The sequence below is a fragment of the Nomascus leucogenys genome, chromosome 6 (genome assembly GCF_006542625.1).
Source record: "Nomascus leucogenys isolate Asia chromosome 6, Asia_NLE_v1, whole genome shotgun sequence".
Taxonomy (NCBI): domain Eukaryota; kingdom Metazoa; phylum Chordata; class Mammalia; order Primates; family Hylobatidae; genus Nomascus; species Nomascus leucogenys.
In genome coordinates this window covers 106823754-106838372 of record NC_044386.1, presented here as the reverse complement: position 1 = coordinate 106838372, position 14619 = coordinate 106823754, and the positions used below count along the sequence as shown (strand labels likewise).

Genomic DNA, 14619 nt, shown 5'->3' with positions numbered 1-14619 from the left:
TTGGGCCAGGTGTGGTGGTTCACTCCTGTAATCCCAGCACTTTGGGAGGCCGAGGCAGGCAGATCAGGAGGTCAGGAGATTGAGACCATCCTGGCCAACATGGTGAAACCCCTTCTCTACTAAAAATACAAAAAAATTAGCCGGGCTTGGTGGCAGGCACCTGTAGTCTCAGCTACTCGGAAGCTAAGGCAGGAGAATGGTGTGAACCCAGGAGGTGGAGCTTGCAGTGAGCTGAGGTCGCGTCACTGCACTCCAGCCTGGGCAACAGAACGAGACTCCATCTCAAAAAAAAAAAAAAAAAAAAAAAAAAAGAACATAGACTTGGGAATCCCACAGCTCCAGTTAGAATCATGACACTGCTACCTACTAGCTATGTGACCTTAGGCAGACTGCTTAACTGCTCTGACTCTAATTATAGGACCCACTTCACTGAGCCACCGTGAGCATTGGACAGGATCACACAGAGCCCAGTACAGTGCCAACAAGTGACCAGTGTTGGTCAACAAGTGACAGTAGACCTCAGCTATTATTATCGTGTTTTACTGCACAGGTATTTCAGATCATCACTCTGACTTTTCTGGGGGTGACGATATGCCATGGTATCACTCCATGTGTACTTAGAAATACTGGGAAAAGGGTTTTCTTCAGACATACCCTGGATACCCTATTGCAGTGTATGAGACCCATACAACTGTGGGTGACATATCTAGTTAGGAAGTCTTACATCAGCCAGTGCCTATAAGACCCCAAGTTCCTCCAGAAAAGGATTTTCTTCTTTTTGCGTCAGTTCTCTGTCTCTCTTCTAACTCATTGTGCCTCACTTTAATTTGAAAGAACTTCATATTGAAGCCATCCAGGATCACCTAGTGGGGTTTTAGATATTAGATTTCCCTCTTGTGACCTCCGTAAAGTCAGAGGCATTTGGGCTTAGCCCTCAGGAGTTTGAGTTCTTATTCTCTTGGTCTTGATGTTGAAATCAGATCATGCAAGTGCCAAAAGGGACATGATGTGAGTGGGCGAAGGCATGGGGACTGTAGCGATTCAACGTGGCAGCCCCTGGCACTGCATCACCTCAAGTGATGTTTCCTCCCAGTCTTCAAAAGTCCCCAGGAAGTTGGGGGAAAGTTACAGATAAATCTTTAGGGAAAATAAATGTCTCTGTTTTGAGGTAACACTAGCTAGCCATAGTGGCTAGAACTGAAATTAGACATGTTGAAATTTGAACTATGATCTCTTTATGGGGCCTCGGACCAAAAACCCAGCATTTTGTATTCCAGTCACCTTATATGTGCAATCAGAATGTAACTACTCACTTCCTGTTGATGCCTGGGGTGGTCTGAATTACTGTCTGTACAAAGAGTCTTTGGAGAAGTCTGATGGCATCTGCCTTCCCTCCAGGATGCTTGTTTTGACATTCTTACACCCCTTGCTGCCGGCCATTCCTGTGCTATGAATTTCTGGTTGCCCCCGACAGCTATATCCTTGTGCCACAGTTGTGGGTTTGAAGTTTCCTGGAAATGTCATGGGCTTCTCCCCTAAACAAAGCCAGTTCTCTTACAAATGAATTTCAAGAGAGTAAAGGTTGGGAGTGGGAAGGAGAATGTGGCTGACTTGTCCTATTGTTAGAAAAACAATACTGGAGGGTGGGGCAGCATGGTGCTGCAGTGAAATGAGCCCAGACTTTGAAGTCAGATAGATGTGGATCTGCTTACCATTTATTAACTGTGTGACTGGGCAAATTATGAAGCCTTGAGCTTGAATTTCCTCAACTACATCACTGGGGATAAGAGGATCTACCCCCCAGGGTTGTGGTGATGATTAAGGGAGGTAAGGGAAGCCGAGTCCGAATACCCATCCTGCCTTCCCCTTCCTTAAGTGAGTGTTCTTGGGCTGGTTGATGAGCAACATCATTTTCAATCGCCAAGTGATACCTCCAAGCTATGAATGCTGCGAGGCATGAACAATGCCTTTGATTCCTGTAAGAGGCTGGGAGGGAATTCGAGCCAGAGAATAAAGCTTATCTTTTGGGAAATGATTCAGGGAGAGGAGCGGAGAAGTGCGGAGGGCATGCCTTGCTGTGCTGCCTGCAGGACCCCACATGCTCCGGAGACCACAGAAGGCAGAGTCTGTCTGGAAGCTGGAGGAGGCAGAGAGGTGAGGGCCAGAGGAACAGGTCTAGGAACAGAAGGCCATGACTAGTCCCCAGGTCTGCTGTTGAGCACAGCCCGTGTTCACTTGGCCTCTGTCCCACATCTGCCAATAAAAATTAAGAAATTGATTTTCTTTTGTTTGCCTCTGAGGACCAGGCTTTTTTTATGAGACAGTAAATGGAATGCCTCTCTGAGCATGGCTGGATTTTTAATTGTGTTTGTTGTGCTTCCACTTATTCCATTTTATGAGTTCCTGCTCCCAGATTTGTTGATGCGAAGCTCTCGCCCACCAGGGACATGTCAGTGTTTGATTTCTATCAGTAGGAAAAGGTTGAGGTTTTAAAAAAATCATTTTCTTAATCCAAAGTTTGGCTTGTTTGCTTCATTCTGACACATTAAAAAAGCATGAGACCCATGCAGGCTTATTTGCTTCTGCTACCCAAGTCATATCTAGGTGGTCATGATCTGACTCTGTGGAACAGAAGATTTGAGCTCAACTTTGGGACAGAGAGTGGGGAGGAGGCATTTTAAAATGGATTATATCATTGAGGACGACAAGCCCTTTTTTTTTTTTTTTTTTTTGCATGAGGGAATTCTGAGGAGACTTGCTGAAGATGGTGTGAAGCACGCAAAGTGTCTGAATGAAGAAATTAAAGTACCATTGGTAAATGTGGAGATGTGATAGACAGCACCCCCACCAATCACAACTGCTTAAAACAATGGTGCTGCATTTCGCACGTCACCATGGCTGCGCCAGGTGTTGGCGGAGCCCTTGCGTCTAAGTTGGCCTCACTGAGTGACTGGGGCTGAGTGGGGTTCTGCTTCATGCTTCCACAAATGCCAACCCAGGAAAAAGGGAATGTGGCAAGTCACACTGGATCTTCAAGCTTCCATGTGGGAGTGATGCATCCTCACTTCTGCTCTTCATTCCAAAGAAAGTGATGGGGGTACTGTTTAACTTCAAGGTGGTCCACAAAACTGCAGTCCTAGTTAGTGCCTGGATATACTCAATAAATAGCAGTTATGCTTACCACAGCTCCCAAGAGGGCTTTCTGAGTTGGGAAGTGAGATTGCTGCCCCCCAACCCTACTTTGGAAGGACGTACAAGTGTAAAGGAAGGAGTACAGAAATCGATTCTGGCACTGGAATTATACAATTTAAGTCTATCTGTTGGACTTGTCAGCCCAGAGCTATTTTATGTGGGCTGGTCCAACCCGGAAAATATTTGGCAGTCCATCCCTAGATGCACTGATTTAGCCCCAACCACAGGGGAGCTGGCATCTCGCCTTCTGTATATAGGCTCATGTATTCACACCAAGCACTCTCTGTTTGTGAAAAATACTTGGTGTCAGCTATACTGTTGAGAAAATGGGTAGTTTGGTGGGAAGACGCAGAACTTTGGAGTCAAACAAAATGGCTTGAAATACAGGTTCCACCACTTCCTGACTAGGTGATTTTTGAAAATAAACTTATTTGAGGATCGGTTTTGTTGTTGATTAAATGAGAATAATGGTAGTTGTTGAGGATCAAATGAGATGAGAACAAAATGCCCAGCAATATATCTGTCAAGTAGTTGGTATTTAATTAATGTCAGTTTTATTTTCCCTCCATCTTCCCTTTTCTTGTAAACCACAGGGATCCCAGCATCCTTGGGGTTCTGTCGCTCCTTTGGAATTTGGAGAAGAACCACTTCTACACGTTGGCTGGGCAAATGCCCTAGGGTTGGGCCAGTGGCTGGATTTTCTTGGGGCCACATTTCTGAGAATTGTCAATGCTCTGTAAGTCATAGAGTTGCTGGAAGAGAAAGGAGTTTTAGAGCCAACGGTAGGGCATTTGAGAAAATGATTCAAAGGCAGTCTTTCCCCTGATCTGAAAGAGGGAGTGATTATTGATGTGTCAGTGCATTCCCTGGGAGTCCGCTCCTTTTTCCTCCTTCATTTTTTGTGATCCGCCTCTTTCCCTCTCTCTTTCTGCATTATGAACCTTGAGAAAAACTTTCCCTGGAGTCACCAAAGGCTTCTGCAGAATGGTGGTGTACCCACAGGTCCTCATGGTGACTTGTTGTCCCAGGCTCCTCTCTTGGGACTGGGGCTCAGCCCACCTGGGTGGAAGTTCATGCTACTGCAGTGAAGTTCCCTCTCCCTTGTTGCCATCAGAAAGTTTTGCTTTCTCTGTGTAAAAAGTGAAGTAGAGGTTCCTCTTCAAAGACTTTCCTCCCCATCTAATTAGGAATAAATAGTAACTTCTCTTAGAAGCAAAATGTATTCAAAGACCTGTGCTAACATTCTTAAATATCTGCTAGCCATAATAAAGAAATCAATGTACTTTATGTTCTTAGCTCCCACAATTTAGCCTAAATATCTGCCCTGGCATGCTTATACTGGTCCAAGCATAGCCTGTTCCTCTTCCTTATTTGAAGGTGTTTTTACCTTTCTCAGCATTTCACAATTTACTTCCTCTTTCCTTTGTTCTCCTCTGCCCTTGCCTTTTTTAAAAAGTTCTAAGTTGCTAGCCAATCAGGACAAATATAGAATGTGAGGTCCCATTCCAGCCAATGGAAACCAGACACAGCAGTAGGGTGGACATGTCAGGTTATAAATGACCCTGTCTCCTTTGTCCGGCGTACTCTCAGGGCAAAACTGCTGGTGGGTGTATCCTTTCTGCAGAAAGCATAAAAATGGCCTTGCTGAGGAAATTAAATTTATATTCAAGTGCTATTTCTTTACAGACTGGGGAACAAGCATTTCAAACATCTGGGAACCTGAATCCCACCTTGGAATAAACCATTTATGGAATTGGAGCCATTCCTTGCTCTACACCCTAATTTTTCCCCTGTGGAAGAACAGGGAGGGGAGGAAAAGTTTCTGAACAGACAGTATGGACCATTCTGTGAGGAAAGACACCTGTCAGGGCCATTGAGTTTCTCCAATTATCCAATGATCCTGTTATGGTATGCTTGGAAGAATAAAACCCACCATGGATCTGAAGAAAAAAACAAGGCACCAATTTTAGAAGAGAATAATATGATATTGAGAGTCTGTGCAGACCTCTGTTCCCTTGAGGGTCACTCTCCAAAGCTTGCATTTACTAGAAAGGCTATGAGAATGTTTCTCTTCATTTTGATTATTAGTGTTGCATAACAAAGTAATTGTGTAATTTGGAATGGATTAGTGACAGCAGAGAGGCCGATAATAGGTAGTAGGCGGGCTGTGTGTGTGTGTGTATGTGTGTGTGTGTTGAGGGCTCAGTAGACATCAAAGCTTCACTTCTCTTGACCTGCCATCCACCTCAGCAGCTTCAAGAAAATAGAAGAAAGCTGCCCAGACAGTTGAGATCTTTTTCCCCCTATTACTTTTCCCTCCTTCAGTATCTTAACAAATTCTTCACTGTGGTTATTAAGGTAAGAACAATCTCAGTGAGAACAAATGCTTCCTCCCCTAGAGGGGCTACAGATCTGTGAGTTTTCCCCTGAGGCAAGTGGTGTGAGAACTGGCCAGAGTTTCATGGAGTAACATGTTGGTGTCTCTATCAGTGGTTCTCAACCTGGCATAGCTCCGTCACCACAAGGGATGTTTGGAAATGTGTGTGTGTTTTGTGGGGAGACTGGCCTTTTTTTTTACATTTTAAAATTTTTGTCTTTTAGACTTTATTTTTAGAGTGATTTTAGGTCCACAGCAAAATCAAGTAAAAGGTACAGAGATTTCTCATCTACCCCATGCCCTTACCCATGCACAGCCTCCCTCATGATCAGCATCCTCTGCAGAGTGGTGCATTTGTTATGGCTGATGAAGCTGAGACTGGCTTTTCATGCCCAGGTCTAGGGCTGCTACATACCTAGAACAGCCCTGTCCAAGGAAGACTCGTCTTGACCCAGTGCCAGCCGTAGCCCTATAAGGAGCCCTACTGGACTCAGACACAAGCAGGCAGGGGCAAGTTGCAGAGGCTTCCTCTTACATCCTTTAAAGTGATGGGCCTATGTGCTTTTTATTGGGTTTTCTTTTAAGGAATGTGGTTTATGGAAGAGCAAAGCTGAGTAAGAGGGCCTTGGGAATGGGGCAAGAGTCTGATGGTGTGATGCTCTTTTCTGCTGTGGATATAGCTTAATAGGAACATTCAACAGTGCTGGGAAGAAGACATGATGAATTATCTGTAATCTGTCTGGGTGAGTCTAATGAGGTGACTCACTCCCGTCCCAATTTTCAAGGGCCAAGAGGAACATCTTTAAAAAGGGTCTTGGGGAGCTGCAATTGAAGGCAGCTGCTTATGAGGAGGATAATGTACCAGAATTGATCAAGTATCCCTTTGCATAAATTCTTTCCCCCAGAGGCTGCACTTTCAGGGAGGCAGTGCTGGTGGAGGGTTATGAGCATGGGCTCTGGGGCCAGACTGTGAGTTTGAATTCCAGCATCACCACTTCTTTGCTAGGCATCTGCCCTTGGGCAGGTCACTGCTCTGTGCCATAATGCCCCCGTCTTTAAAGTGGGGAAAATAATGGTACCAATGTCACAGAGGCATTATGAGATTAACTACCTTTACAGAGCCTGATGTGTAGGAAGCATTCAATAATAAAAATTATTACAATGATCAGGATTTCTCCACCTAACTCCTCAACTCACTATAATTTGACTTTTCCTTAACATTCCATGGAAACTTCTCTCATTAAGGTCGCCTACACATTTTCCAACACAGTGGCTCATTTGCAAGCTTAATCCTATTTGTCCTCAGTGTATGTGTCTCTTGAACTTCTAGACACTCTCCTTCTTTGAATGCTTTCTTTCTTTCTTTTTTTTGAGAGGGAGTCTTGCTCTGTTGCCAGGCTAGAGTGCAGTGGGTGCCATCTCAGCTCACTGCAATCTCCGACTACCGGGTTCAAGCGATTCTCCTGCCTCAGCCTCTCTAGTAGCTGGGATCACAGGCATGCACCAATACACCCAGCTAATTTTTGTATTTTTAGTAGTGACTGGGTTTCACTTTGTTGGCCAGTCTGGTCTGGAATGCCTCACCTCACATGATCTGCTCACCTCGGCCTCCCAAAGTGTTGGAATTACAGGCGTAAGCCACTGCGCCTGGCCTCCTCCTTTGAATTCTAAGACAGTATCCTTTTCTGGTTTCCTTCCACATCTCTGGCAGTTCTCTTTTTCCTTGCTCCCCTTCTAATGCCCACATTTTAAGTATTGGGGTCCCCAGGGCTCTGATGTCTGGCTTTATTCTTTTATCTCTATCAGGTCTTCCTGGGTGATCTTATTCCTTCCCGCGGCTTGGGAGTCTGTGGCAGAACACTTCCGTCTATGGATCTTACCCCAGGTTTTTCAAATCCTCAAATAAGGTAGAGAAGGTAGAGACTGTTTGATCTAAAACAGCCCCAGGCTCTTGGAACATTTCGTTGACTACTTGCTATCTATGGATTTTATGTGAGCAGATTCAAAGAAACAGGCTTTCACAAAAGGTTTAAGTCTTGATGTAGTATCTTCTCTAACTTCTCCCTCTTCTGTGTCCTTCCTCCATGTCACTATAACCATCCACATCCGAAAATGCTGAGAACAGAAAGTGGCGGGGTTGGAGGCGTAACTTCTGTTGCGTGTGGTCTTTGTGTCCTCCTGCACTCCGTGGTCTACAATTCTAATAAAGCAAGTAGTCTGTAGTTGCAGTGAAGGCTTGTGAGCTTTGGAGTAAACAAGACAGCCTGGGCATGGATCCTGTCTTCATCATTGTATTCTGTAATCTCTCGCTCCAGACACCTCTTTCCTGCAGCCCTGTGGCTTGAGACTGCCTCTCTATGATACTAAATCCCCAGCTTCCTCTTTTCCTTGCTTGCCCCCTTGTTTTGCTGACATCCGTCTTCCTGATGCATCCTAAGACGGGGACAAGCAAGGCAAATTTTTACACATTTGCGAATACTTTTATTTTGCTCTTACAGTGGATTGATTTTTTTTTTTAGGTGTAGATTTCCAGGTTAAAAAGTTGCCCATCCAAATGTTGAAGGAATTGCTCCGTATAATAACAATAGTGGTATTGTTATAGAGAATGATTCCATTGTCTTTCTGATCGCTGTTCCTTTATAAATGTATCCCTCTTGCCTGGAAGCTCTTAGCAACTTCTCTTTATCTCCAGGGCTCTGGCATTTTGTAATTGTGTGCCTTGATATATGTGTGTGTGTATGTGCATGTATGTGCACATACATTCATATTTGTGCACTTGTGTTAATTGTGCTGGAAACTGGGTAAGTAATTTGGGTGAAATTTCCGTAAGTTTTTTAGTTTTCCGCTCATCTCTTCTATTCATATTCATTTTCCCTGTCTCTCTCTCTCTGGGATTTCTTTTAATTAGATGTTGGATCTCTTTATCAAACCTTTGATTTTCTTATCTTTCCTTTTTTATTTACCACCTCTTTCCTCTTTGTTTAATTTTCTGGAAGTTTTCTTGACTTTATCTTCCACTCTCCTTTAACTTTAAAATTTTGATGATCGTAATTTCCAAGGACTCTTCACTACCCTCGAATTGTTCACGTTTTAAATATTGCCTTGCTTGTATAGATGCAGTGTTTTCACTGACGTCTCTGAGGATATTAGTAGTTTTTTTTTTTTTTTTAGAAAGTCTTCTGCTTCCTGCATTGCCTCTGTTTCCTGCAGGTCGCTGATTGTCTACTTGTCTTGTGCTCTCCCATGCCTGAGCTTTGCTGAAGTGCCTGGTGATCTTGACTGCTTCTTCATATTTAGGAATTGAGCCCTAGAAAGCTAGTGCGATTCTGCCTTGTGTGCGTGGGTAGGGCTTGCCAACTGGCAGGTTTCACTGTGGCATGATCACAGAATGAACTTGACTTTCCACTGGTAGATCTCCAAATGTCCATACCGAGAGGTATTTTTTGAGAGAATTCATCCAGAGATGCATTTTCTAATCTCCTGCAGGGTGCTGGTATGAGATGAGATTGGGGTGACGGGGAGGCAGGGTTGCAGGAAGAAGGGGCTCAGCTTCATGCTTCATCCCAGCCCTCCCCTGAGCCTTCTGGGTTCAATGTCTCTGGGTAAACCACTAGAGTCCTGTGGGAAGGGAGCAAGGTGATGGTGGGGGCACCTTGTTCCCGCCTGGAGCCTCACTCCACCTCAGCCTTCCTGGCTCTCTTGTCCTTTCACGTAGTGATCCTTTCCAGCAGAACTGGCTGCCTGCAAATATTCCCCCGGCAGTCGTGTTGGTCATCTCTTCTTCAACTCTTTCCTCTTTCCTCCTCTTGCCTCTTTCTTCTTTTGACTTTTTAAATTCCAAAATATTATTGAACTATCTTATTTTCTCTTATCACCTCTCTTCCTCTTTGTGCACACGTATTTTTTGAATTTTTTTTTTGTATTTTAGTAGAGGGAATGTTTAGTATATGTTTCAGGAGGGAAAGAGGATAAAAACCAGTGCTTAGTTTTCCCTGTTTAACTGGAATTCGCTACAAAGTTTTTCAAAAAGTTTACAAGGTGTTTTCAGGAACTGGCTTCTTTTTTGCAAGGCAAGTGATTATTGTGAGTATTTGGGCAACCACTTACAGCTACTTTTCCATACGGTCTCCAAACACAGTCAGATATTTGTCATGGATTGGAATAGGCCTGTCTGTGCTGATGGAGTGGAATTCAGGGTCCTCTGTTTGCATTTAGCAGTCTCCCATTTAGTTCTGCCTCATTGGTGCTTCACCTTGCTATTTGATGGGAAATATTCTCTCCATAAACTTCAGTAAGATGTAATGAATTTCTGCAGTGGAAATATTGTTCAAGCTGCAAAACCAAATAACAGCAGGTACTTTGTCTGGGGACTGTGTGTCTAGCAAAGCAGCCATTTAAAACGCCAGTTGTATGAAGCCACAAACAGTCACAGCTAATTCACTTTACAGGAGTTTTATTTGTATGTATGGGAGAACCATGGCACCAAACAGAATCATTCTTCTACCAAGACTGCAGCGTTAATTATCTTTGCCATCTTGGGCTTTATGAGTAACTGTATGTCCTTACTGGATTTCTTCTTTGGGTTAGAAAGAAGCGGGAGTGAAACTGGAATTGATGAAGACACAAATGATGTTCTTTGAAGCCATTGGGTCAATGTGTATATTTCAAGAGTGGAACAGCTGGCCCCGCTGCCGGTATGGAGATCATGATGCAGCTTCGTTACTGTCATTTGTGAAACTTGGCTCAGCTTAAGTCCAGGACCACAATGGGCTTATCTCCCTGTGAACAAGGGAGGGTTGATGGCTGAGTGCAGTAAAAGATACAGGATACTCCCCTGGGAGTCTGGTGGCCAGCTGGAGAGGCTCTGGGTCTTTGAGCCACTCATCAGAGGTTCTTGATCCTGATTGTAAATGGGACTCACCTGGGGAGCTCTCACACTCTGATGTCCAGTTCACACCCCCAGACCAATGGAATCAGAACCTCTGGGGATGAAATCCAGCATCAGCCATTGTTAAAGCTCCCTAGAAGAGGAGGTGCAGGGTGCACAGTACTGCTAGGTCATTTTTAAAATCCTATTGTTGCTACATAAGAAAATAAACGTATTTAAAACTCTTATTTTGAACTAATTTGGACTTGTGAGAAAGTGAAAATAATTTATGCCAGGGTCATTTAAGTTTACTTTGGTTTTGCAGTTGTTTCCATGGTTTGATAGGTGAGTAATTCTCAAGAAAGAGAATTTAGGGTGGTTCTTTGAATTCAGAATACAGAGCATTCGAGGAATATGCTTCCAGTGGATTTTGCTAATAAAGAAAATGTGGGCCAGGCGTGGTGACTCACACCTGTAATCCTAGCACTTTGGGAGGCTGAGGTGGGTGGATCACTTGAGGTCAGGAGTTTGAGACCAGCCTGGCCAACATGGTAAAATCCTGTCTCTATGAAAAGTACAAAAATTAGCCAGGCATGGTGGCAGGTGCCTGTAATCCCAGCTACTTGAGAGGCTGAGGCATGAGAATCGCTTGAGTCCAGGAGGCAGAGGTTGCAGTGAGCCAAGATTGCGACACTGCCCTCCAGCCTGGGTGATGGAGCGAGACTCTATCTCATTTAAAAGAAAAAAAAAAGGCAACCTATAGAATGGAAAAAAAATTGTAAGCCATGTATATCTGATAAGGGGTTAATATCTGAAATATACCAGAAACCCAAACAACTGAATGTATATATATATGTGTGTATATATATATATGTGTGTGTGTGTATATATATGTGTGTGTGTGTGTGTGTATGTGTGTGTGTATATATATATATATATAATACACCTCCCAAAAGAAAAAATAAGAAAATGTTTGTGATGGGAACAGTAGTTGGGGGTTGTCTGTGGACAGGGCTGGGAACTGGCCGGATGTGATGTCACCAGGTTCTGTGTCTCTCTTGGTGTGTGCAGGTCCCGTGGCTGTCATCAGTGGCGAGGAGGACTCAGCCAGCCCACTGCACCACATCAACCACGGCATCACCACGCCCTCTTCGCTGGACGCCGGGCCCGACACTGTGGTCATCGGCATGACCCGCATCCCTGTTATTGAGAACCCCCAGTACTTCCGTCAGGGACACAACTGCCACAAGCCGGACACGTGTAAGTACTGGGATGGAATGCTCTCCCTCCTGGGGAGGGGAGGGTGGTTGGTGATAGACCATGTGCCTGGGGTTTTGGAACCTTCTAGGGTGACCTGCTACCTGCCAACCTCCCACTTTCTAAGAGACCCTCCCTGTTTGTCTCAAAACTTGAAGAATAGCCTGAGCCAGGAGTCCCTGGGACCAGAGTCCTCTGGGAAGGGGGGCGCTGTGGGTCTGAATCTGCTTCCCTCTTTTCTTCACCTGGGCTCAGCAGGACCCTGGGTGCTGAGAGGTGCTCCCAATAAGGCAGGAGACACAGCGAGGCTGTTCTTCTCTCTAGACCTGGCCTATGTAACTAGGAAACATAACCTGACTCTGTTTAGACAGCAGCCCCTGAGCTCACCAGAACCTCCACCCAAGCCTCCATGAGGGGGAAGGGAATAAAGGGCGGTGAGTAACTTTGAATGGAAACATCTCTCTAGCTGCCCCTCCAGTGCCCCGAAGTGTGCACTTTCTGAGAATCAGATCACGGCCCCAGCGCTAGGAACTCTTACCTCTCCACTGCAGATGTCTCACTCAGACCAGAGGGCTCAGGGCACCTGTTTCCCTCTCATTTCCCCCCTCCTGTTGGTTCCAACCCCTTTCCTTATCCTTCTGCTGAGACCTGCTAGGCCCCCTCTCAGGTCCTGAAGCCTCAGTGACTTGGCTGTCCATTCAGCAGGGTTCCTTCTGCTGTGTGCCCAGGTTCAATCTGGGCCCAGCAACACCCAAGCACTGTTCCTGCCCCCAGGAAATGATGCACTGCATCAAGAGAGCGCACAGCAGCTCCTGGAGAACAGGGACACCTGTGCCTGCCTGAGAGCTGGAAGGACAGAAGTGATCAGCTAGGTTGAGGCCTCACCTTACAGACAGGAATACCGAGGCTCTGGGTGGCTGCTCCAGGCTTCCTGCCAGTGGGTTCTCTTCATGTCTCAGCGGGTCGCAGGGTGGGCCTAGGAAGAGGTGCTTTTTGGTCTTGCTCAGCCTCTGGGCGGAGCTCTCTGTACTTGGGGCACAGTCTTTGCAGCTCACAGAACTCTTGCTGCTCCTGCTGGTTCATCCTACAGCAGAGTGTGCACTGGGCTACCCCCATCAGCCTTTGCTTCATTTCCCTGGCTCTGAGTTTTAGGAGAGCATTGTCACAATGGGAGGGACTGGGCTTGAGTCAGCATAAGGTCATCATTTGCCTCCTAACCTTGGGTGTTCTCCAGAATCTGTCTCAGTGTGTATCAGATGCTCCCTGTCAGTATCAGAAAAAGGACACCTGGGTTCTGAACCAGGGCTGGGCAAGGAAGAGAGATACCTGTTTTTCAGATAAACCATGGGAAGCACAGAACAAAGATTAGTTCACCTCTGGCTAAATCTCCTGTCTCAGATCAGGCTCACCTCTGGACTGGCCTGAGTAGGGCTGGGAGGAAGGACCTTCTATGGTGATAGCTGGGTCCAAGCTCAGTATAGGGTTGATACTGAGTTTTCTAGGGTGCTGTTGGTATTTGAGCAGAGACCTAGACATTGCTATGTTCAATGTACAGTTGGTTCTCATTATCTGTAGCAGTTGTGTTCTGTGAAGTCACCATGAACACTGAATTAGTGAACACTGAACCATTGCTCCTAGGGAAGACACAAGGTTAGGTTCCTGTGAGCCTCGGGTCACATTTTATCAACCAGTTAATACATAACCTTGTCATATGTTTTCTGTTTAAAGACACCTTATTTAATACATGTTGTTGATTCATTAACATTGAACTCATGGCCATGGCCACCGTCACTCTTCCTGAGCAAAGCTTATCTATCACATGTGTTTTTTCTGTGAGGCACATCACAGCTGTCCTGAGCTAAGGAACACTAGCCAATACTTCAGAATGATGCTTGGCGGCCCTACCAAACTGCACAGTCACTAGCAACGAGCACAAAAGTGTAAAAAAATGTGGTCTGGAATAGACCACAAAAAGGGTAGTTGTTTACAGTATGAGAGCTGAAACAAGAATTTTAAAACAATGTACGTGATAAATATGACAGATGACAGTTTTTTTTTCCAATTAAAATAAATGATTTTTTTTTTTTTAAAGGAAGAAGGCAGATGTCTCCTTGTTGAGCCTCAGCTGGAACGTGCCCCTAGGGTCACATTTTGTCATTCTACACATGGCCCTAAATGACCATGAAAGTGCCTTGAGTCTTGGTTTTCCACATAATTTTTAGAAAGTAGGTGAATTCCCAGATACAGAATTTGTGTATAATGAGGATCCCTCTGTCCTCTTCAGTGGACGCTCTGGATTCCTGGTGCAGAATATGATCTGGTGATCATATCTGCTCGCAGAAGCTCCTGATAACAGGTTACTGGCACAATTGCCAGATGGGATGACTCTCTGGTGTGTTGGAGGCAAGTTTCCTCTGGGCCTTCAGAATAAGTGTCCCCATGGAAGCCTGGGAGCCATGGAGAGAGCTATAGGGCCTGGTGAGCATTCTTTGGTGTCAAAACATAGTCAAGGACTCATCACACTAGGCAAACCATGTGGAGGAAGTCTTCCTTCTAGAGCCCTCTAGATTTGTGATTCAAAGTGGCTGGCTGTTCTAAGGATCCAGACAGTTCTTCTGTGTAAACAAGAAAAGGTTGGTGAAAATGGAAAGGCAGCAGGTTTATTGATGAGACTTGAAGGAGCAGGGGAAAACAAACAGTGCCTTATCAGAGGAAAATCATGAGATGACTCCAGATCATCAGAACCCCCTGATGCTGGGGAAAGTAGCCCTTTTAGAGAAGTGGGACATTCTGTTCTATCAATAGACAGCGAATGGCTCCTAATTGTTTTCAGAAAACATGAGTGGCATGACAGACAATGAGCAGGAGCATTGTAGCTGCATTTGTCTAATCCTCCCTCTTCTAATCCTTTGGTGACTCACACAGA

General features: G+C 45.1%; 1 protein-coding gene across 6 annotated transcripts in view; it reads left to right on the top strand.

Moving 5' to 3' along the window:
- Nucleotides 1-14619, top strand: part of NTRK3 (neurotrophic receptor tyrosine kinase 3) — a 382386-nt gene that overhangs the window by 212310 nt on the left and 155457 nt on the right. For all 6 annotated transcript variants that reach the window (XM_030814963.1, XM_030814966.1, XM_030814962.1 and 3 more), the window contains one exon: nucleotides 11508-11696. In XM_030814963.1, coding sequence (XP_030670823.1) covers nucleotides 11508-11696 — 189 coding nt within the window. The remainder of the gene's footprint in view (nucleotides 1-11507; nucleotides 11697-14619) is intronic.